The sequence below is a fragment of the Leptosomus discolor genome, chromosome 5, assembly GCF_034619465.1.
Source record: "Leptosomus discolor isolate bLepDis1 chromosome 5, bLepDis1.hap2, whole genome shotgun sequence".
NCBI classification, from domain to species: domain Eukaryota; kingdom Metazoa; phylum Chordata; class Aves; order Leptosomiformes; family Leptosomidae; genus Leptosomus; species Leptosomus discolor.
In genome coordinates, this window is record NC_141395.1 from 19,534,152 (window position 1) to 19,557,453 (window position 23,302).

General features: G+C 36.1%; 1 protein-coding gene across 1 annotated transcript in view; it reads right to left on the bottom strand.

Annotated features, from left to right (window-relative positions):
* Positions 1-904: 904 nt before the first annotated feature.
* FAP (fibroblast activation protein alpha) overlaps positions 905-23,302 on the bottom strand; it is a 41,128-nt gene continuing 18,730 nt past the window's right edge. The window contains exons 12-26 of the mRNA XM_086465958.1: positions 21,437-21,481; positions 19,631-19,735; positions 19,470-19,540; positions 18,826-18,879; positions 18,366-18,490; positions 17,237-17,284; positions 14,290-14,388; positions 13,480-13,549; positions 12,074-12,268; positions 10,097-10,151; positions 6,734-6,833; positions 3,657-3,721; positions 2,716-2,788; positions 2,377-2,450; positions 905-1,006 (exon numbers count right to left, since the gene is read on the bottom strand). Of these exons, the coding sequence (XP_086322084.1) occupies positions 905-1,006; positions 2,377-2,450; positions 2,716-2,788; positions 3,657-3,721; positions 6,734-6,833; positions 10,097-10,151; positions 12,074-12,268; positions 13,480-13,549; positions 14,290-14,388; positions 17,237-17,284; positions 18,366-18,490; positions 18,826-18,879; positions 19,470-19,540; positions 19,631-19,735; positions 21,437-21,481 (1,281 nt within the window). The remainder of the gene's footprint in view (positions 1,007-2,376; positions 2,451-2,715; positions 2,789-3,656; positions 3,722-6,733; positions 6,834-10,096; positions 10,152-12,073; positions 12,269-13,479; positions 13,550-14,289; positions 14,389-17,236; positions 17,285-18,365; positions 18,491-18,825; positions 18,880-19,469; positions 19,541-19,630; positions 19,736-21,436; positions 21,482-23,302) is intronic.

A 23,302-nucleotide genomic window follows, 5' to 3' on the forward strand; every position in this document is an offset into this window, starting at 1 on the left:
AATTTAACCTACAAGGGATCTCTTGCCAATTATCTTGTTCATGTTCTTGTATTATTTAATTACTAATGAAAAGAATAAAAGTATTCCAACCTTAGCCTCTAGCATTTTTTAAAGACTCCCTAAAATAGTTTCACTGGAAACAAAGCAAAGAAAGCCTGCATAATCCTTTGATCTTCCCCTCCAGCCTGGGATGAATGACATTGAGATTAATTTGAAAGGTGAGGTGATTAGAGATTAAAACCAGGCTAATATGGCTCACATTCTGAATATAGGGAGAAAAAACACTGAGATAAAATAGCTATCATGAACGTTCTACTTTCATATTTAAACCTGAACACTGAGAGTTTTGCAGAATCAAGGTTTCAAATAAGAGTTGAATAAATTTTGAACACAGCATTCAATATTCTCGATAATTAGCCAAACTTCAGCTTTAAATATTGTGTGTTCCTATTGCTGCTTGGATTCTTCCCAAGAAATTAGAAATAAATTTTGAGAAACTGGTTCTTTTTAGGATGCTAATTAGGTATGTGCACTGCTTTCTTTGTCCCTTCCCATTTTACAGTTGTAGTTAACAAATGCAAGCATATTCATCTGGCAGTGTGCCTTTGCAATGGGCCACTTATCTTTGGATTGCAGAATGTAAGTTTAAACAAGATGGCAATAAATGCACGTGGCATTTTACATTCTGATTTTATTTTTTCTACCAAACAGGTGTTAAGTGTGACAAAACATGTATTAGCATAACATTTACTAATATACAGTATCAAAAGGAGATGTAAACATCAAGTTTAAAACTTCAAAGTTCCTGTTATCAATTCACCTGAAAACTATATAACCTGGGCACTGTTACCATTATATTCTCCCAGAGATTATCAGATGCCTCAGCACGCTCTGAATAGGCTACTTATTCTGACAAAGAAAAACATTGTTTGAGGAAGTGGGTCATATGTGTGTAAAGATGTTTGCTGGAAAGGCCTGGAATTCCATGGTTCTGGTCAGTATACCACTGAAAAAGAAAAAAAAAAAGCCATAAAACCCCTATGTTATGTTTTCAATTCTGCAATAGTTAAACAATACAAGAACTTTATTTTATTATCATATAGAAGAAAGTGTATGCCTCAAGAAAACAGAGGGACTTGCTAATCTTTTTTATTTTCATCAGTTTCCAGTATATTCATATTGTTGCTGAAAAAAAGTTTCTAAACCTTCTGTAATCTAGGAGTAAGCATTACTGCCTCAGTACTGGCAAGTCAGTTTCATCAAGTCAGGCAAAAGAGCTTTGAGATGCCCTTAGGGATGAAATGCCCTCGACCTGCTACATGGCCTTTGCAATAGGGGTCACAGTCTTGTGTAGGAATACTGGGCTCTGAGCAACAAGCTTTCAGCTGAATGTTGTGGAATTCTATTCAAAACATCCTGCATTACGGCAGGGCCATGAACATTATGAGTGGTGTACTGCAAATAAAATATACACATGAATTATGCTAACTGTTAGAAATAGCTGACATTCCCCTGTAGCTGAACTAGAATGACTACAACTGCATACAGTATTCCAGATACTTGAGAAATAAACCAGGTTTGCTAAATATCAGTGAAGGAGGCAGAAAATGTGGAATACACAAAAGGGGCTACAAACCCCAAATACAGGAGGATCCCTATGCGATACCTTTTTGTGGAGTTCATAGCCCTGGGAAAGTGGATTCAGGCAGAAGGCCAGTATGTTTGATAGCAGGCACTTTGGTCATTAGGCCAGAGAAAAAAGGTGCAGAAGCAGAGCTTAGCATGTAATTCAGAACTACTCTTCCCCTGTTAATTTCTCTTTTATATCCTCTAACCTCTTGCCTATGTGTTTCTCTCTTTGCCTGCACTTGCTACCCCAAGCAGGTTTTGCAGAGAACTTGGTTTTTTTTCTGATCGTGGATATATTGCTTGGATACCTTATACCCTTTTTGCCTGTTTCACTTCATGCCTGTGGCAGGCATGTCCAGTTCAAGATAGAATCTATTAGAACCAGTGATGGTTTTGGTCCCAGAAGCCAGCTCCTTCATCTTCCTCTCTTTTAGTAGCTATCAGCAACTTTCATAGGGAGGCTGGATTCTCACCCATCTCCCTGGCTCATTTTAAAAGCCTCTAAGTTATTCTTGACAAAAGAGAAATCCTGCTAGCATCCAGAGGGCATGAAGGAAAAAAAAAAAAAAGCAGGCAAATCATTTGGGGAAGAAATTGTTTATGAAGAGTAACAAATGCACTAGCAATTGCCAAATTTTTAAGCATGTTAAGTTGAACTAGGTTCTTAAAAACATTGCCAAATGTCAGATAAGCTTGTTGATAAAGCTATAAACCACTGTTCAAAATGAAAAATAGTCTGTTATTTACCATTGCCTGGAAATCCACCTGTGCATTAACCAGAGCTTTTGCGATTTGTGCTGAGTTCTGAAAATGTACATTATCTGAAAAAGAAAAAAAAAAGAGATTGGCTGTTGAAATGTGTAAATACCACAAAGCATAAAGTTGTAGTGCATTAAGTTGTGTCCACTAATTACCAAGTGATACAGTTGACATTACTAAGAATGAGTAAGCATCTTATAATACGTCATATGGAAATCTACCAAAGATCTAAGTACTGACCCCAATCAAAGGCAGACAAAGATGCTTAATGTTTTTCAAACAAAGTGATTCTGGGTCTGTATTTGTACTGCCATTTGCAAACCTCACCATCTGCTGTTCCGTGGATGAGAAGATACTCTACGTTTTGGAAATTCTTTGCTCTTGCCATCACAGTTGAATTCTGTTGAGAGGAAAAATGAACAGATCAGCAGCTTCAATTTAAACCACTCAGTCACGGAGCTGAAAGGCTCCCTAGTTACCTAGTAGAACAACAATCAAACAGTTGGACTGGCATAATAACGACAGCAGTGACTTCATATCAATCTGAGATTATAACAGAAGCCACATATATTTAGTCCCTTTTCTAGGGGCCAGTTCACAAAAAGCACAGCACTAGCCATGTGTCATTCCCTGAACACTAATTCCTGGCTACCCAGACAGCTCTACCAGGGCAGTTTGGTATTGAGCATTTCTGTTCTTTTAGTTGGAATGGAGAATAGGTACTGAGAACAGGATCCAAAACCCTCTGGGCGGTAATTCAGGCCGCTGTATCCAGAGCTGGTATGTGTGCTGCTAGAGGAAGCTATAGACTTCCTATCAATGTGAAGAAAAGAAGAAAGGCATCCTGTTCCAGGTAGGGTAGGGGAAGCTGTTCTGACTGTTCAGTATGCTTATGATGTTATTATCAGAGAGCCAAATTTGCATGAACCAGTTCGCCTAACACAGCTAACAGTACCAACCAAAACCTTATCAATATCAACATTTTAACCCTTCTCACATAAGTTCTTTCCTAGGCTAACGGTTTGCACTAGCAGAACCGTCTGACTTGTCCAAGTGCGAAAATAAGGATCCTTCAATTTAGCATATTTATGATTGATAAATACAAAATCACAAGTAACTATGGAGATACGAATTTCACAGCAGAGCTTAGCTGCTACAGGACTGCCACTATGAGAGCTGGCGGGTCATTTTCTTTCTTCACAGTTCTACTTGTCCATGGAAGTGTGATTCAAGTTTAAGGCAGCTCAACACAGAAAGAGAATTCTCACCTTGTAGTGCTCAAGATTATCGGACTCTACAGGAAGACCCATAAATCGTTCTGTGTAGATAGATGCTGTGATATTAAAGAAGAAAAAGATATAGATAAAGAATGTACAGATATTTTTGTGCCTCCAGTGACATGTAGAAAATTAAATGTTATTTAACTGTATCTGTTCCACTTGGTTTCCTTGTCATACACCAAATTTAAAAATACTTTAAAAAATCATCTATGAAGGTTAATTAATAAATGTCCTCCAAACCATCCTTGCAGGAATAGTGGTTTGATACTCATCTGTGGAACCACCAGAAGGTTTTGTGGATAAAGGTAACTAACTGATACTGCTTTATGCTATTGTGTTGAACTCCAGAAGTCAGTTGAATGAGCCAATGAGCCAATAAAGGTTCATGGTGGAAAGATGACACAGGCTGTTTTTGACACCTTAAAAAGAGAAGCTGAGCAGAATTCCAATCTGGGATGTGTATATGTATATAGTGTAAATATGAATATTTAAGTTGTCCTTTTCCTATTGAATAGATATATGCAGCAATTAGGGGGAGCAGGAAATATACAGGTTTGCACTGAAAAAGAGGTGCAATTGCTGTTTGGGTCTCTGTTCAATTCCTTTGTCTAACTACAACAAAGACCGTTAACAGATTTGACAAAACAAATGCGAATAACTGAACATCATCTATCACCACGAAATCTGTAGGAACAGCTATCTTTGAGCTGCCTGGGTATTTGTAATTTAACTACGAGCTGTTATGAAAATTTGTGGAAAACTGACGCAGCAGCTGTCACTATCAGAACATTACTTTCTTTATGACCTTGCCTTGAAAGAGTAACTGACACATATTGAGCAGTCAAGCTGCAGTATTACAAGAATTTTATTTATTTAACGGAGTCAGGACTTTCTGACAAAGAAGAGCTGGCATCTTTCCCTCCCATAAGAGAGGCAATGGCCATTGTACTCAGTGAGAAATTGAGATTGTCTACCTTGTTGTCCAGTTTGGTACACTGCATTAGAGTAATTTTGTTAAAAAGCAGAAATGAGAATCCTCCCAGGAAAGGACAATGACTCAATATAGTCACATTCCCATGGTTTATTATGTATCCTTTACATACCACTGAGTGCTAAAGTTGAGTAATATGTCTCCCATATCAGCCAAGTAAGGCTCCTGAAGATAATTTGTAATAAACTAAGTACCAAAAAAATCTAAGTAGCCTATCTTTTATCAAAATTCTTTATCATTCAATGAAAACAGAAAATGTGCAATATCTGTTGTCAACACAGTGTCAAACAACCATATTGGGCTTAAGTTTTCAATAAAATAGGCTCTTTCTGAATGGCTGGCATTTCTACAGTATTCTGAGCCAAATTCTCCACTTTCTTCTACCAGTATAGCTACAACAAGTCCACAGAGGTCAGCAGAATTGCATTATAATGACTGAGTGGAAGATTCAGCTTGTCAATTACTAAGAAAGAAAAAGGAGATAAATAGTGAATTTTAATAAAACAGTCACAGATCTAATGCTTTTAACTATACATTGCTCCCGAATGCAATTTCCCTTGCCATCTTATAACTGTTCAGCTGTTATTAACTCTGACACAAAATGGAGGCGACTGGGAGGATTTCAGAGAAAAGAATACAGTCTAGACTTTAATCTGTGCATCTAAAAGAGGGTGGGACAGAATTTAGAAGCTCTAGGGGCCAGTACATCCTCTGACATACCAATGCTACTTAGAGACTCAAGTACGTAATATCCTGTAGTTTGCCCCTAACACAGTTCACCCTAATGTTAACATGATCTGTTTACCAAAACTTATGACTCATGACTTCCTTCTGTTTCCTTCCTTCCTTAGTAGAGGTACATTTGTCTGTTTGGATTTGACAATGTGTTTTTAGCAAGATTCTTTAACGCTCACCTGAAAATTCAGCTAAAGTAAAGATTGCAATGGTGTGGGTCTAATCTACTTTAACTTAAAAACTTCATTAAATTTTTAATGCTTGGACAATGTTATAACTCGTATTGAAGGACTTCTGCAAAAATAGTGCTTTATGCCTGTATTCTGGAAATAATTTTGCAATCATGAGTGAAAATGTCTTTAAAAAATCTTGATGCCAGTGAAAACACGAAGACTGTGCTTCCTGTGTCATATAAATGTTTTCCCCTTTGTTTGCAAAACACCATAAATACAAGGAATGTCTGTACTAGCAGTCAGGAAAGGAATCTTTCACATTTAACCAAAAAATTTTCTCATAACTAAGATTTCTTAGCAAACGACCATATGCTAAGTAAATGTGTTCAAAGTGCTACATTTTGCTCATTGAAAACATGCATGCCATGATTCTTTTTTACACTAAAGTTTTCTTATACCAACCCAAAAGCTTAACAGGTATGCAAGTAAGTATGAATATGTGCCTGCTTTATTTACACAGTAAGGCCCTGGGAGTATACTCCTGGAGTTTTTTCCTCTGAACAGTTTGGAGCCTAAGACAATAAACATAAATAAAAATATGTCTCGCAACACAACAGCATAGGTTTGGCTCAGAAGCATCTAAAGCAGAAAATAGTTAATAAAACCCCCCTATATCAGACACAACTGAGTCCCTCTCTTTTCCACTGCTTTTGGGAAATAACTTTGCAATCATCAGAGATACTGATTCCTGACAGAGATCATCTGCAGCATCTGAAGTTGAGATACACTGTGATTCCATTACTGGCAGAAAAATCATTTCAGCTGTTTCTGAATTCAGTGATACTGTTTTAACAGGATTTTTAGGGAGATCACTCCTGAGTATAGACATTTATGAAGAAGGCTTTACACACTTACTGTTACAGATGTGCATATGGAATTATCTGGGTGTACCTTCTTCTATGTGAAAGTATGTTCCAAACTGCCAGTTGCAGTCAGTTATTTTCAGCAAGGAAAACATTAAACTTAAGGTCTTAAGAGTTTTATGTCTAGGTAATTGCAATGACTTTAAGTTTCACATTGCCAGTCTCCTGCAATGATCTAATTTAGAAAGTCATTAAAAGCTACATCTTGCTTTCCAAGTCAGTATTTAGGACAAGTTTCCATACCGTAATATTCCCAGCTGGAAACTGGAGCCACAGCCATGCCACATTTAAATACTCCACTGCCAGATCCAAGTGCCAAAGAAGTTACGTACCCACCATAGGACTAGGGAGAAATCACAGACAGTTTAAAATTATTGGTGAAGTATCATTTTGTTTTCTGAATCAAACTCATATAAATTAATTCCAAAGTAAATATTTTGCTTTGAATGCATGAAGGACAAAGCAACAAAAGCTTCTAGTTTTTTTTAAATATAATTTATTTATTTCAAATAGCTCTGATGTGATTTCTTGTAAGACAGATTAGACAATTGTATTGAATCACTTCTTTTTGCTATTTCTTCAATGCTTATCACAGGATAGTGCTCTTATTACCACTTAGAATCATAGGAAAATTTAAGTTGGTAAGGTCCTTAAAGGTCATCTAGTGCAACTGCTATCTCAAAACAGTGCTAACTTCAGATTTAAACGAGGTTGAGCCACATCCACACTACACAGCCTCTCCACTCAATCTGTTTCAACACCTATCACTGTTGTTGTAAAAATATTGTTCCTAAAACCTAAACAAAGTTTCCCTTGTGGCAACTTGTGTTCATTGTCTCTTATCCTTTCAGTGTGCACCTCCAAGAACACTTACAGGTTTTTCCCTTCCTTAACAAACTACCTAGTCTTTGCTAATGATTTGCATCTTGAATGAACCCCATCATCAGTACTAACAAGCTCAGCTACTTGAGAACTTGAGGTTGGAGCAATTCCTCCCTACTGCCTGCCACTGTTCTTGTTTTCTGGCCTGAATAAGTTCACAGCTGGAAGTTAGGTAAAGTAGTAAGTAAGCCTGGATACCAGAACAGATCTGTGCAACTGTGCGGGGCTAGCTGCTGAGACAGGAAAATACTGTAAATAAAAACCATTTAGTTTGGCTGTCCATAGCATGTGGAACTGGGTCTGGAAAATACTTGTATAACGTCTTTGGGAAATAATGGGTTAATGTTTACTTTGGAATGGAGGAAGGGATAAAAATATGGGGTGTGTCATGAAGAATTCTGAAGATTATCAATGCCATCAGTAGCATATAGAAGACTAAGGGAAATAAGCAAAACTGATTTTTTTTTTTATACAGAAGTAAGTTAGCCCCTCCCTCCTCTTGACATTCCAGCTTGAAATGACAGTGAGAGATATGTTAATGGTACCAGTAATTAGTACATTTTTTCCAGCTCATTTTATTGGCTCACTTGATCTTTTAAAAAATCAGTCCACAAGACTAAAAAGTAAAGGATTAGGATCAGGCAGATAAATCTATGCACTGTAACAGGCAGAGAGATAGAATTCAAAACTTGAATTGCTTTAGTGGTTATTTAAGAGCTTTTTCCATCCAGAAGATTTTGGTGAGTCTGAAAGTATGGTGAGCTGCATAGTTCATGCATACCTGCCAAGCTGCAGGCTATAAATAAGGAAACATTTTCAACTCCTTTCAAAGGTTATGGACCAGGAAATGGTATAATAAATATGAAAAAAAAAATGGAAAAAAGGACTGACGGGTTTGGCAATAATGCTGATATTTGAATATTATATCCGCTACTGGGATACAATGCTTTAGATGTGTGAAATCTCTTAACTGGTTCTGGAAACATTGTGGTGAAATAAAATATGATGTGATTAAAAAAATAAAATGTTTTCATGTGGCCTTAACTTACTTAATGTCACTTTATTCACTTGTAAGTGTCTGTGTCACTTAATTTCACCATATGGTACCCCATTTTATCCTAGTGTTATAGCAGTGTCTGACCAGAGTAATTTAAATATTACTTGGTAGAAACTTCATAGAAAGATTTTAGCAGCCCCGCTCACGTGCTATCTAAGATCAAGCAACTTCTATAGTTAGAGTTGAACTGAATCTTACAAGATTCATCCTCTAGTGTGTTTCTGGGCATCCTCTTACAATGAAACTGGGCCAATGAAAACAAACAAACAAGCAAAAAACAGCAAAAAAATAAACAAAACAAACAGTGACAGATCAGAAGAATTCTCCTGGCAAAGACAGGCAGTTAAAGAGAATGAAATAAAAGGTCTTTCCGAATGATAATCAGGGAAAAATGAACATGTATGGAGAGGAAAATATCAGAAAATGTTACTGCGTGGCTAACATACCAGTTTATTTCTGTAACCTTTTTTAGTTAGTGCTGCCTGTTACTGCTGGATAGCTGACACTGATTTACTCAGAGAAGAAGTAAGGGTGGCTGACAGAGGTCTGGCCTCCAACTCCCTTTAGCATTCCTTACAGTACTGTCCCTAAGCCATGAGACCCTCAGGTGTTGCTTATCAGCTCGTTCTCCTGCACAGTAGCATCTGTTATACTGAAGCTGGGTAGGAGGCAGGGCTCCAGTTTTGTCCATGCATTCTTGATCCAGCCATTCATGATGAACATGAGCAATTGAGTCAGATGGCCTAAACATCTTAAAAATCTCTATAAAGGAGTTGTGTGGCATTTATGCTGCCACTGAAGTTGGCTTCAGCTCTCCCATACATAACACCACCAATGGGTCTGCATGCCATTTCCATGAATAGTCCTCCTTTGAAGCTGACAGCACAGAAAAAAAAATCTCAGCTATTCCAATAATTTATTTTTCTATATTTTTCTATTAGAATGCAGTGTTACCCTAAAATTTGTACTTGAGGTATGCTACTCAATTTCTCAGTGCCTAAAGGGTGGTGGAATCTCGCCATTTAGTAATAAAGACTTGCAATACGTCTGGCTATAGAAGGTTCTGTAAGTGTTACAAAGCAAAGTACATGAAAAAAATCAAAGATGAACAATAGACTGTCTAATTATTTGGAATTACTCCTACACTGTCCAATTTTTTCACTTCCTTGTGAAGCTGTCAGAGTTGTATACCCTTCAGACTCACATTTATCCCCACTGACCATTTCAAAGCCATCCAAGTATACAGTGATTCAGAATGATGCAAGGGTCATATTTTCTGATGAGAGATATCCATAGGATTTTCCTCATTATTTTAATCTCAGATCAGAAAGGACAATACTTGAATTTTGACACCATGCCAGTTAAATCCCTAAATTAAAATTAGAAGTCAATTAAAACATCTCAATTTTGCTTAACTTCAAGTCCAAACAATGTATTAGACTTAAGCTTTTCAAAATTCCCTCTTGAGCTGCCAAAGATCCCTTTTTGGGGGCTTGCACTGTTGCAACTGCATGTATATAGGCATGAACATGAATTACCCACTTTTGCAATACCATCAAACACTGGTAGAAGAAACTTTGTACAGATTTAGGACAGAATAAGGAAGAATTAAAAAAATTGTACTGCAGGATTATTTAAAGATAGATACAAAAACCCCACCCACTTACCCAGCCCCATATTGCTATTCGTTTCTCATCAATAAAACCCATTTCTATAAATTTCCTGTGGAAAAGAAAATCACAGAAATAAATGCATTATTATAAAGGATTGCTAATACTATAACAAATTAGCAAAAAATAATTTCACTTTCACTTTTTTCCACACATCCCACCAATTTGAGCAAACTGACAATCAGCATAGCATGTTCACTTTCTACAAACCACCAATTATTCAATTAAAAGCTATTTCAGAGGAAAAAGAAGAATTTTTCTTGAAAGACTAAAAAATGCTAAAATTGATACTTTCTTCATAATAATTTTTGTTCCAGTGAATAAGGACTCTGTACAACTGGCTTCTTGGCAAAAAAGTTCTTTTTTCTTATAGTTAGAATCCACCTGGGTATTTAGTCCAGACTAGATTAAACATCATACATTATACTCATACTGTTCATGTGCATATATACAGACGTGCATATACACTCACACATGCAAGGAAAAAAAGGTTCAAAGAGTGTACTCCTACTAATAGCCACATTTCATTTTCCATAGCTCTACCTTCCCACAGGCTATTTTTGTTTTCATCATTTTAATAGCAAAGGTGCTGGATTACCATTAACATTCAGACCTTATCCTGCAAGATCCTCAAAATACTCATCTTACAGCCAGTTGATACTCTGATCTCTCAAGAGGCAAAGTATCAACTTCTGAGATTAGCGATACCCTGGAGCAGTAAACTTTCTTTATGTGCCTGAAAAGTGAAGAGCACATACTACTGCTATAATAAAAAGTAACAATGAGGAAAACATCTTCTATTGTATTTTCAGAGCTGTATTAGCAACAGCAAAGAAAAGAGGATGAGACAAAAGACCACAAAGGTTCAAGAGTGGCAGATAGCAAAATAGGTTCAGATACATCCCGGGACACTCACTAGCCTTATTTTACTAGGACAAGCAGGAGTGATTGATGACACCCGCGATACTATCTGGGTGGGACAGTTAGAAAAGCTAAACAATGATTCAGCTTTGTTATATTGCTGTCTTATTCCCTGGGGTTCCTCCTACAGTAAAAGCCCCTCCAAGAACTTCCCACTAGAGTATAAGAGCCTCTCTAAAAATCACGGATCTTAAACCATGTGTTAGATCAGGAAGATGGAATGCAATACATTTAACTGAATAAAAATTTAGTCTAGGTGCTGACAGGAAACTGGGAAGTGTGAAGTCTGAGGTCATTTCTTCACAGCCTGTCTCAGCAGATTTTGCAGCTACAGAATCAGTTTAGGTTCTTTCTGTCTCTGACATTTTATGTCTGCGTGACGATTCAGAATAATAAAACCCAATTCTCTTTCTTATGATATACTAAAGTATGCCATTGCTGCTAAAAGTTTCCAGAAAGAAAATCAAATAACACATTAACAGAAAAACCTGACATGATACACAGCTATTCTGTTTCATTTATCACTGAAAAGGATAATGGTGTGTTTATGTCACTGAAGAGGAATTATCACAAAGCAGCAAGAGGAAGCAACAAACACCCTCCTCACACACACTTCTAAATACAGTTTTGCTACAAACTTCACATTTGACCTTTAGCTAATCACTGTGGTACATCACTATGGATCTTTGGCTAATGACTATGATCACTGATGTAGGTGTGCCCTACAGGGAAAACTTCAGAATAATGGATAATACATTGGCTTACCTCTCACCACTGGCACTTGTATTTCCTAAGGCCGAGGACTGAAGCCTCTGATGATGCTCTGATAAAATGGAAGTGGTGAGGTCCAAACGTGGACTTAGTAGTACATGGACTTAATATACCACACAAAACCTCACTGACATCACGCACCACAGTAGTATTTTATTTCTACAAGTCTTGTCTTATTTCCTGGAGACCCCAGCTCTCCCGAAGAAAGGTTGAGAAATATACTTACATTACTTCTTGTAGGTATGTAAATACAACAGTTATACAGGGAGATATTCTACTTACTTTACTGCTGAGATTTGGTCCTCAACTTCATAGACTCCTAGTCTTCGATATACTGCATGCAAAATCTTGTCACCTTGATAAGCTGTCCCTCTGCCATCCACCAGAGCAACAATAATTCCTTCTTTGCTTGCAAGATAGGTTATCCAGCTAATGCTAAATGTTTCCTTTACGTTCTGACTGCAAGGTCCTCCATACCTGAGGATGAAAATTTACACATTTTCAACTCATATTTCTAAATTTATAAATGATTACCAGATGCTGGACTATAGCTATAGGTACTTACATTTTCTCCACAAGTATTTTGCTATATGGCTGTGGTTCAGAGTGCAGTAGACAAACAGTTCAACTACCATTTTCTTATCTTTGTGAGATTTTGCTATCTCAAATCCATTTTAATCCTTTAGGTCTTATGCCTAAGGCAAATCATTAGGTTTATTTCAGTTTAAGGGGTGCAGCATCAGGTGCTTGTCCTAAAGGAAGAGTGATGCCTCAAAGACTCAATTCTTTCCTCTCTCCAAATTCCTTAGATATAACAGCACTTTTTGGTGCTCTTCTGCATTTGATCTCCACATGCAGTCAGTAATGCCAATGAAAACGAGAAAAGAAGTACAGCTCCTTACACTTCCTGGCCATCCCTAGACCTTTGTTTCAGTAGGGAACATCATGTGCTGTTGGAGCTGTGGGCAGAACACACCCCACACAGCTGAGCAACAGAGAGACATTCCTCATAAGAATGGCCTAATGCAAATTATACATTTGACCTCAAGGACATGACTGACTTAATCTACTCTAAACTTCATCCAAACATACTTAGCATTCTTGGACCTTTGGATCATCACTGGTTAATAAAAAATGATGTAAGGTTTATTACACCCACTCAGCTCTCCTTTCTGCCTCTAATTTTTTTGCACCACTGCAATTTTTGTTGCCTTTCCTGCCTGCGATAAATTAATGTCAAATGCTCTTTAGAAGGTACATTTGATCAAAGAAGCCAATCCATGTGGTTTAGGAGTGTTTGGGTTTTTTCCTTAAAAAAAGAAGCAGGCTCTTGTATTTTTCATGTTAGCAAGATGAAATCAATAATTTCAGACTGCCTCATGATAAACAGAAGCAGCAAAAGAGCCAAGAACTTGAAGCAACAGCCTGCCATGTTTTTACCCTTTTTCTTTCTCTGAGGAACTCATCTTCGCCATGCTAAGATTAACATTAAAAACCTAACTGATTTCCATTGGGTTGAATTTCTGTTCCAGAAGTATATATAAAAAATGACCACAACAGACAAAACAGAACTAAGTGGTTTCGCTTTTGCTTCACAAAATGCTGCAAACGTCCTAGGTTTTGTTAAATTACAAGAAGTATGTTTTCTGACAAAACAACAATGTTCAAAGAAAGGAAGTGTTACATACACCTGAATAAGCAGAGGGTACTTCTTGGCTCTATCAAACTGTGGGGGTAGAAGCATCTTGTACCACAAAGCTAGAAAAGACATATAAAAGTTATATTGTTAATGGTTAAAATGATTCCTCCAAGCATAATCGAGAGTTTGGTCTAATAGTATATGAAAATGAATCAGCACGAACTACACAATGCATGAACTGTAAATCACAGAACTGATGCAAGTAACTGTTTATACTGAACTGTTGAACAACTTTGAAGACATAAAGTGCCTACTTTTATTTTAATTTAGCTATGCACAGAATTATTATTTCACAGAAGTCCAGGTTCTCAGTTTTCCAGATGCCTAGAAAACCATAGGATTATAACTGTTTTTAAGATTATGATAAATGAGTTTTGGAAACTTTACACTGATCCATTACCATCGACTACTGTTTGTAAAGTCACTAGTGAAAACACCAGAGTATGCAAGTCAGTAGAATGTGTAACAGACAAACGGCAGTTTACATGTCACATTTTCTTACCACCATACTATGTTTTTACACGATATTTAAACACTTTACCAATAGTATTGAAGAATTTAAAAAAAAAAAAATTGCATTGTGAAGCAGAGGTGTATTTTCACTACTGTTTTACTGAGAGATACCCTGAGGCACAGACAAATTGGCTGTTATCAAACAGGGCAGAACCAGGCCTCTTCTTCCCAATGTGACAGGCTAACAAGCTCGTTCTACAGAAAGACGATACTTATTATAAAAAAATGAAGGCAAAATATTAAAATGGTAGGAATAAAAAGTATAATAAAGAGGTGTAATTCTTACTTATACCATCCACTTCAAGTTTATTAATTTCTTCTTTTGGCAGTTTGATCTGTTGCAAAGCAGACTGCAATTCCCAATTGTCTTCCAATACTCTGAGCTCTAAGTAAAAGAAATGTCTGAATTATTAATTAATTTATTGTTAATTCCTCCATTAATTGAGATTCCTTTATTTCATGTTATTAGAACAGAAAGGAAATCTGTGAATTTTACAAGCAGAGTAGTGAAATCAACTCAGACACTTCCAATTGGGCTTGACCACGTAGCTAAATAAAAGGAAGGCCCTGGTATTAGAGTGCACAAATATTAACTAGATTTTTATAGGAGATACATTTTGCAATGCAAATCATTTCCCATGTTGCCTCTGAGTGTTAAGAGTCCTGGATGTTATGAAGAAGCTCCTTTCTCCTGCAGAGTTCTCATCCCAGTTTCATAATACACTGGGAGCTGGAAATGCAAAATTCATCCCCTCATGCAAAACACAGACCTATATCTCCTCTCTTGCTTACTACAGTAACATCAGTTTAACCTCTGAGACCCTTGGGCATGTGGTTAAGCACATAGATGTTTGGGAATATCTTGTTTCTGGGCTAACACAGGAAATTCAGTTTCTTAAGAGGATGTGGCAAATCCTTGCTTCACCACTGCACAGTACATTTCTACACAAAGATACTAGACTTACCGTATAACTGTCCTTAGTAATACATTACTGCACACTTAGTGAACGTCTTTTGGTTTTATTTTTTAATCCAAAAAGTATTTACATTTTTTGTTTTACCTGCTTTAGACCCAATTTACAGTAATATAATTTAAAAATTACTACGTAAAATTTCCAGCATAGACTGCAGAAGTATATATTATGAATCCACTGGGTATTACTTGTTTACTTATGTGTTTTCCCATGAGTAGTGATGGATGAAGAATGGAAATGGAAATCTGTGACTTTTAGCTTCACTTTCAAAACGAAAAAATCTTTTGAAACGGCAGGAGATTTTTCTTTGTTAGTTTACTTTTTTTTTTTTTTTAATGGCAACCACTTCCTGTTTCTGGAAATGCTCAAAAAAATACAAGAATTCTGTCTCCCAGCACGTCTTGAGTTAGATAGTGCTCAGGACATGCCAGAAACATAACATCGGAATTTGTTCTTTCAAAGTACTCTTGACAAGTTTTGCAGATTCAAATGGGTTTTTATGGCTGAAAGATCATCCTAGCTTTGGATACTCACCTAAGCTCAGCTGAACCCTTTCCATCCTTCCCCTCAAAACTCCTGAAACTTGCCATTTACCACAAATGAATAGTAGGCACGCTGGCAGGAGCTTCCAAACTGGTGCATGTTAGTTTAACTGCATGCCTCCTACTAAAAATCATGGGTGATATATTTTCAAAATGCTGCCAACTGCAATGAAAACGGATCTACTAAAAATAGTTTTACATCACAGAAAAGATTATGAAAGCAAGGGACTTAAGGAAAATTAATCAAAAAAAAAAGCCATGAAATAGTCAAAGAGAAGCCTGAATTGTTTTTATTCCTGAAGAATAATAGCACAGCAGAATGAGGTATCATGAAACCAGTGGTGAAGATCCATTAAATGAAACTGTTCTCTCCTGCAGAGAGGTTAAGAAACACGTATTTGTAGTTGGGCACAGCTTCGTTTCATTCAATTCACACGCTGACAAGGAAGTAGTAGGGGCCCTTGACACACAAGGTCATAATGAAAGAGAGAGCTATGACAATGGATTAAATATGAAAAAATCCATGCATTAGCTGTATTTTAATCTTTAAACCTATTTAAACCTTCTGCAAAAGAAATACCAAAAGAACACAGTGTTTTTATAGCACAATTGCAATAGGCATGTTGACGAATCTTTTCCATCTACAAACATTTTTGAGTGGTTAAAAACTAAGATGTACTGACTCCTATTGGAGTCAAAATAATCTTACATTGCAATTCGTTGACTTCTGCATGAATCACTACTGATTAATTTAGCTTAACAATATTGTGGCATTTGTCTTCCTCATGTTTTTATGTGTCTTCTGGTCAGACAACACTCAGTTAATAGTGGGTCAATATGGGCTGAACGGTAAGGACTGTGGCATTAGAACTACCAGTGCATTTCCACTGATTACTGGGGAAGGAAGGGGGAGTGCCAAATCACTGAAGTTTTTATGGGACCATGCTAGTTTTCGTAACATTTCAGGACTGAGGGCTTTAAGTTGGAGAAGAATTTGTAAGGAAAATCATGAGACAGAGAGAGAAAACTCACTGCAGAGCAATCAATATTTTCATGGCTAGCAAATTCCTTGTTTGCCTGTTGCAAACAGTCCTCACTAACAAGCTTCTTAAAGAATAAAGTCTCTGAATGTTTCTTGCTGGAGTTCCATTTTCTATCAATAATTACACCTTGTCTGAAGCAGTTATTTGACCTGATTATCTGAAAGAGCTTCTGCTCTTCCCTGACATCTCTACAGATGGCTGAAGAGAAAGTCACTGATCTAAATTCTAATTAGTGCAGCACAATAACTCAAACTGCAAACTCTAAATAGTTGTATAGCGTAGGGTTGCTTCATGAAAAAACTCAGAAAGTCCTATGCTCATCCAAATGTGAAAAGGAATAGATTGGAAATGACAATAATGTTTTCTGCAAAGTTTGACTCAGTATTTGGTAGACAAAGAGTTGCCAATGTTCATTGCAGCTATAGCGTGTAAACAGGAAAAACATCAAGATGCTATGAAAGTGCTGGACTCAGGAATGAAAATAAAGGCATCAGTGTGTTCCTTGGTATTTGGATTTTACTCATTAACAAATCTAGAGAGACACTAGATATTTTAATATCAAACAAGATGAAAGGCTTCTTGACCACAATCCTAAACATTGTATTACAGGATCTGCATAGTGAAAATCAATGAGAAAAACAATTGCTCAGATATAGGCAGGATATTTGCAGTACCTCTATCACCATGGTTCTCAAAAAGAGTAGAAATGGGAATCCCAGGACCTGTCATAAGAATGATAAGAAGGCAGTTTATACTCTGGAGCTGGAATTTGGTGATGGAGTGTGTATTACATTAATACTGACAACTAACAGGTGTTAAAGAGCTCAAAGTTCATACACAAATCTGTGGTATAACCCACTAGTCCTTGATGCATGAAATACGTGAAGTACTGTGTGTACAGCATACATACAGGTATTGCTTAGCAAACATAATAGAAGTAACTTTAAATCTACTAACAAACTCTTCCTCCCTAGAGATGAAGTGACATCTAGTTAATACCTGAGATGTGATTACATAAGGCGAATGCAGAATTAACAATGTGAAACATTCTTCTGAGAACATGTCACATTGTATTTGTGAAGGTGAGTGGCTTTCATACGGTGATGACCTCACTGACTTATTTTGCGCAAGAATGATTGAAAGGTGTTATTATTTGCTACATTTGCTTCTCTGCTCAGCGGATGTTCTAAGTAATTCTTCAGCTGATCAGTCAGTGCAGAATCAGAAGAACAGAAAACTTTATATGAAATACGCAAAAGGATATTTTTCTTTCCTTTTTTTTTTTAGATTGTGAGTTCACTGTTCTTTGATTACAGCAATGGATGAAACCTCAGATGACTGAAATCACACAACATTTCGAAAGAGCTAAGACTTCATTTAATAATTCTGTGTTATAAGTGGTTTCAATGATCACACATCCTGAGGAACTGAATTTTTCTTAGTTCAGTTATTAAAAATGTTTTCAGGCAGTAAATATCCAACATTTTGTGGCTGACACAGGTTTTAGTAATTTCTATTGGGAAACACATTGTAGTAGTTTGTCACAGCTAACTTTGATCCCATGAATTGGAAATCAATGTGTGTTTCTAAATCCTGCTTTTGCTGCTGCAAGAGAAAGCATGACTTTGATGAGCCAGAACAGAATCTGTTTTGTGCCATGAAGGACTTTCATGAATTTGTTTTTAATTCTAAAAATCCCAGGATTTTTGTTTAAGAAGTAAAAAAAAAAAAATAAAAAATCTACAACTCCGACAAATTTGAAAGAATGACTAGATCATATGTTTGCTCCCACGCTATACATACCATAACATATCAAGGCATAATACTTAGAACGTTCACTGAACCTTGCTGTATAATACTGGCATCTCTCTTTTCTTAAATTGCAAGTAATGCATTGTTTTCTGATAGGTTTACTTCCAATACTGATTCTAGGAGAAAAATAAAATAAAGCAATATTTATTTTGCTACAACTAACTTCACATGTGTCTGTCTCACATTCTAGACCATAGGCACTGTACTTTCAGAACAGTTCAATTTAAAAATAAATGTTTTCCCTTTTTATCAATTTTTTTTTCCCAAGAGTATATTTACACTTTAGATGCTGTTTCTCCTCAATTCTCATATATAATCCAAGGTCAAGATTTAGTTAAAATAGCTTGTGAAATTACACTTTAAACATCTTGAAACTAAATTATTTTATTGACAAATCCAGAGCTATCTTCTATCAACCTAGTATCATTAAGATAATGTTGATAACACTTACTTGTAAATATTCCTTCTTCCTGGAAAGCCTTCAAATTCATTGCTTGAATAGAAACTGTAAATTCATTTATATGTTAATAAATAATCCATAAAATGATGACCTATGAACAAGCATGAAGATGAAAAACCGTCTTGGAAGTTAACTCAGACTTTTCAAGGTTTCTGCATGCAATGGAAGAGTAAGTTAAGCCTATATACCTTTTATCTTAATAAATTTTTGCTCAAACTCTGATTAGATGACAAATAAACCATACAAATAGGACTCCTGAGCTAATCACTCCAATTATGTAAACTGTATCTATCTATCTATCTAGTAAGCTGAATAAGAGACCATAAAAAGAGAAGTAACTGCAAATCGTATGAGGGTTAATCACATGGTTAAATTTAAGCACTTCTAAATAAGTCTCTCTAAGACGGGTGATTAAAAATAAGTAGAAAAACAAGGGCAATTTGCAAACAATCTCCCATAAGTAAACAAAGTTTGCAAACCTGTGCAGTGCCTTTGCATACAAATTTGTTGTGGATGCATTCAGATACAAAACAAATTATACCTGGTTATAACTTGATGAGTCAGCAAACTGTTCAAATGATTAAATGTCGGGTTTACTGACAACACTCATAACCTGTTTGCTTCATGATACTTACATTGCATCATTTGTTACTCTGAAAATGTATATTGCCTCCCATTCTCCACTTGTAATTTGGATTGCATTTTCCTGTGAATCAAGACATGTAAATTACTGAATATTGTAGAATTATTTTAGGAACTTACAGAAGATCAATGTAGAACCGTTTGCTTGACTTACCACAGAGCCATTGATGTAATGAATATGTTTATAACCATTTTTGTCACTAAAAATTTTGTAGTATGAACTGCTGTCTGATGTAAAATATGGTGTAGAAACAAAGAACTGAAACGATGGAAGAAAAATGGTAGATGAGATGTAAGTAAGACTGTCCAAGCTGTTTAGCAGATTATAGTACACATACTAAAAGTAACAAGACTAATCAGTTCAGATGGAACAAAGTACTTTCCACAAGTCTTTACCTGCAATATTCAGTCTCCCAGTTAGTACACATTACCATTTCTAACCTGTCTTGTCAGATTTCTTAAGCTGATAATGTAGATACCTCAAGCACCCCACATGTGCAAGCTCTCTACTTGTTAAATGGAATAATCTGTTTGCATATTCTGAATGACCTTTCTTCAGCTTTTTAAAAATAGGTAGAGGTGATTTTTAAAAAATCAGTTTCTGAATAAAGCTGATGCTCATGAGTAGTGCTAGACTGGAAATCCTGTGGACCACAGAGTCTGATTCTCTGAGCAGCTACAGCACTAAGTAAATGGATATCTGAAGTCACCCATACTATTCCACTTATCTGGGATAAACAGATTATCCCAGATAAGACCATTCAGCTTTTGCTTCCTTTCAAACCATCACCTCTGTACTGAAATTGTCAGTCAAGGATGAATTATTGCAACTGTGAGTTTTCTTTTCAAAACATGAACACAGACCTGCAAGCGCTTCAAACATAGCATCAAACATTCCTGAGGGAGTATGACTTTTGAATAGTACTAACCCAAGCTCGACTAGAACCTGTGACCACAAGCTAAAGTGTTCTGGAATCTGCTTCTAATATTCCTAATGCTTGAAATCCCATAAAGGCTAACACAGGGATTTATGCATGTGTGCAATTTCTTTAGCTCTAATAAAAACATGTCATCACAACCTCAAGAGAAGTGGAGAAGAAAGAAAGGGGCCAAGTAAAATAACTAATCCTTGCAAATGTGTAATCTTCACTTCAAATAAAAACACATCTCTTAAAGGACAGTGTACTGAAAATTGAAACTAAGTCCACTGCAGGATATTCAGGCACAGTGTGAGGTTCTCCATATTGAATTCTGGTAACTTCACCTGTCTGAGAAGTAAACATAAACAATAACACATATTCACTGTTACAATATACGACTGTAAATACTCTTCTCATGCTCTTACTATTTCCTTGCAGGTTTGTTTTTACCATGAGTTCCTAAAGACACGTGTTGTGTCTCTTTCGAGATAAAAGGTTACCAGGTAGAGAAATTTTCTTTTGTTTGGGAGCAGCTGCAGAGAAGTATCAGCGACCATTTAAGTGGGGTATCTTACCTTGAAGGTTCCTCCCTAGCTGAAGATGTGCAGCACTTGGCCCTAAAACTGTGTTGTGAATGGACAGGTTTTATTCTTAACTCCATAATAATATATCTCTTGCCCTAGTGACATCAGAGGAATTTTACATCTATTTTTTGCCTTCAGGATGCTTCTAAGAATGATAATTACGCTGCAGTATCAATCTACCTCTTTTCACTACTTCCTTCTCTTCAGTATAGTGTCTAATCAGGTGGTCTACAATTTGCAAAAGGAGACAGAAAAAGGGGTTTTAAACTCAGAAAGCAGGTAGCCGCATACTATGCCTAGCACGGCATTGAACACCTCAATCCTACAGTGCAACAGGTTTAAGCAGTAGCGTCGTAAGACTCAGAATGGTGCTCCATGTTTCAAAAGACTGCTGTCAAGATGCAGAAAGCTGCAGCTTTTCATTAAATCAAAACAGAGTATAACAAGAAAACCTACTCCGCCTGCCCATCCTGTTTGACTCTCTTCTATGTGCTGTTGATTCTGAAAAACAAAATCAAACATACACTCTTTAAGAAGTTCAGGAATGAATTTATGGCGATTCAAAATCTTCAAATAAAAAATCTGTAGCTGCCCATAAAAGAGAATTTTAGAATACTTGCTGTGAGGGTTCAGGGACTTGAAGGCTGTCCGAGTTAACAATATTACAGTATTAATACTATTATGTTAGTTAAAATATTATTTTTAACAGCTGTCATCAGAGCTAAACAAAATCTAAAGTAATTGTTTTAACCTTATCCAACGTTTTCACTGAAAGCAGGAACTAACAACTACTTAATCTTATGAGTTTGTCAGTATAAAACAAAGTAATATAATTTCAGGAATAATAATATTAAAAATCTGTATGAGATTCTCAGCTGGTCCATTTGACATATTTCCTTTAATTTAAAAGTTGTGATGTTGATTTAGAACAGCAGATAATGTGACTACTAGGCATATCTTTTAAATGTAAACCTTAAAAATGCAAGCCAAATACTTTAACAAAGTAAAGCACATGGAAATCAAGGGTCTCCATATTTGGTGCTCAGATTAGAGATAACAAAGGGCCTGATTTTCAACACTTTAAAAAAATCTCACAAACAGCATATTTAGAAAGAAGAATTAAGGATTGGCAAACATAATGTTTGCAGCAAAGATCACCCAGATTATCATATCCTGAGACTATGAATATTAGTTTAGCAGGTCTTAATGCCTTAACATTCTTAAAGCTGATTTAAAAAAAAGACTTATACTGAGCATAAATGGATCAGTACCTCCTGTAGCTACATGTGCTTTTACATTTTTATTTAAGTGTTACTTATAAATTTTCTAGTGCATTTTCAATACTTTCCTAAGACTTTCTCATTGAAGAGTGTAGTATCTTGCTTGTTGGATGCAGCAAGTGATTTAATATTTAACAATTTTGCATTCAATCAACGTATTTCTTTTTTTATCTTACAAACTTTTCATTTTACTGTTAATTTAATACAGTATTTCTTCACAGTCTGAAATAAATTCAACAAATTTGCTTTCTAAAGTATATGGTTTGTATTTGTTATCCTTAATGTAATCTCATCAGCATTCAGAATCATGCTTTGTCCATTTCAATTTAGTCCCTGCAAAGTCACTTATTTGAGCAAAAGATGCAGGTACTTGCCCCTTAGAAGACTGTTCAGTATTTTGCAAGGACTCCAATGAGAAGATGGATTTTATTTCTTGTTAAGATAATAAAAAAGGGATGTATTGTTTTGTATCTGCATCCTTATTTTCTTTTCTTTAAATGACAGTTCAGTTCTTGATGACACAGTAAATTAAGGATATATTTAACTTCTCTCATACAAGTAGTCCCATTTTATGTGATTCTTCTGTGTATTAAAGTATTTGCAGAATTTAGTTAGAGAACTGGCATCTTTATAGGAAATCCCAATTTCACAAACACATGCCTAGCTTTTGCTCACATGAATAGTTCCACTGAAGTCATATTGGTTTCTATGGTCTACTCAGATGAGCAAGACTTGAACACGTGAACATTTTGACACTTTAGGAACATCTTGTAGATCACATTTTGTTATTATTTTCAAGTACATAAAGCCTAGCACATTTATTGTACATTCGAGTCTCGATTTAATCTGAAATCAACATGAAAACTATTTTTGCCAATGGAAACGTACAGAGATATACTTTCTAACTGCAAATAGAGCTAATGCAGCACTCCCATCTGTTCACACTCCTTCAATTGGCCATTTGTGCAAACTTTAATGTGATAAAAGCATTGTATCACTGTATAAATATAGAATTATAGAAACGTCAGTAGTGACTCCATAA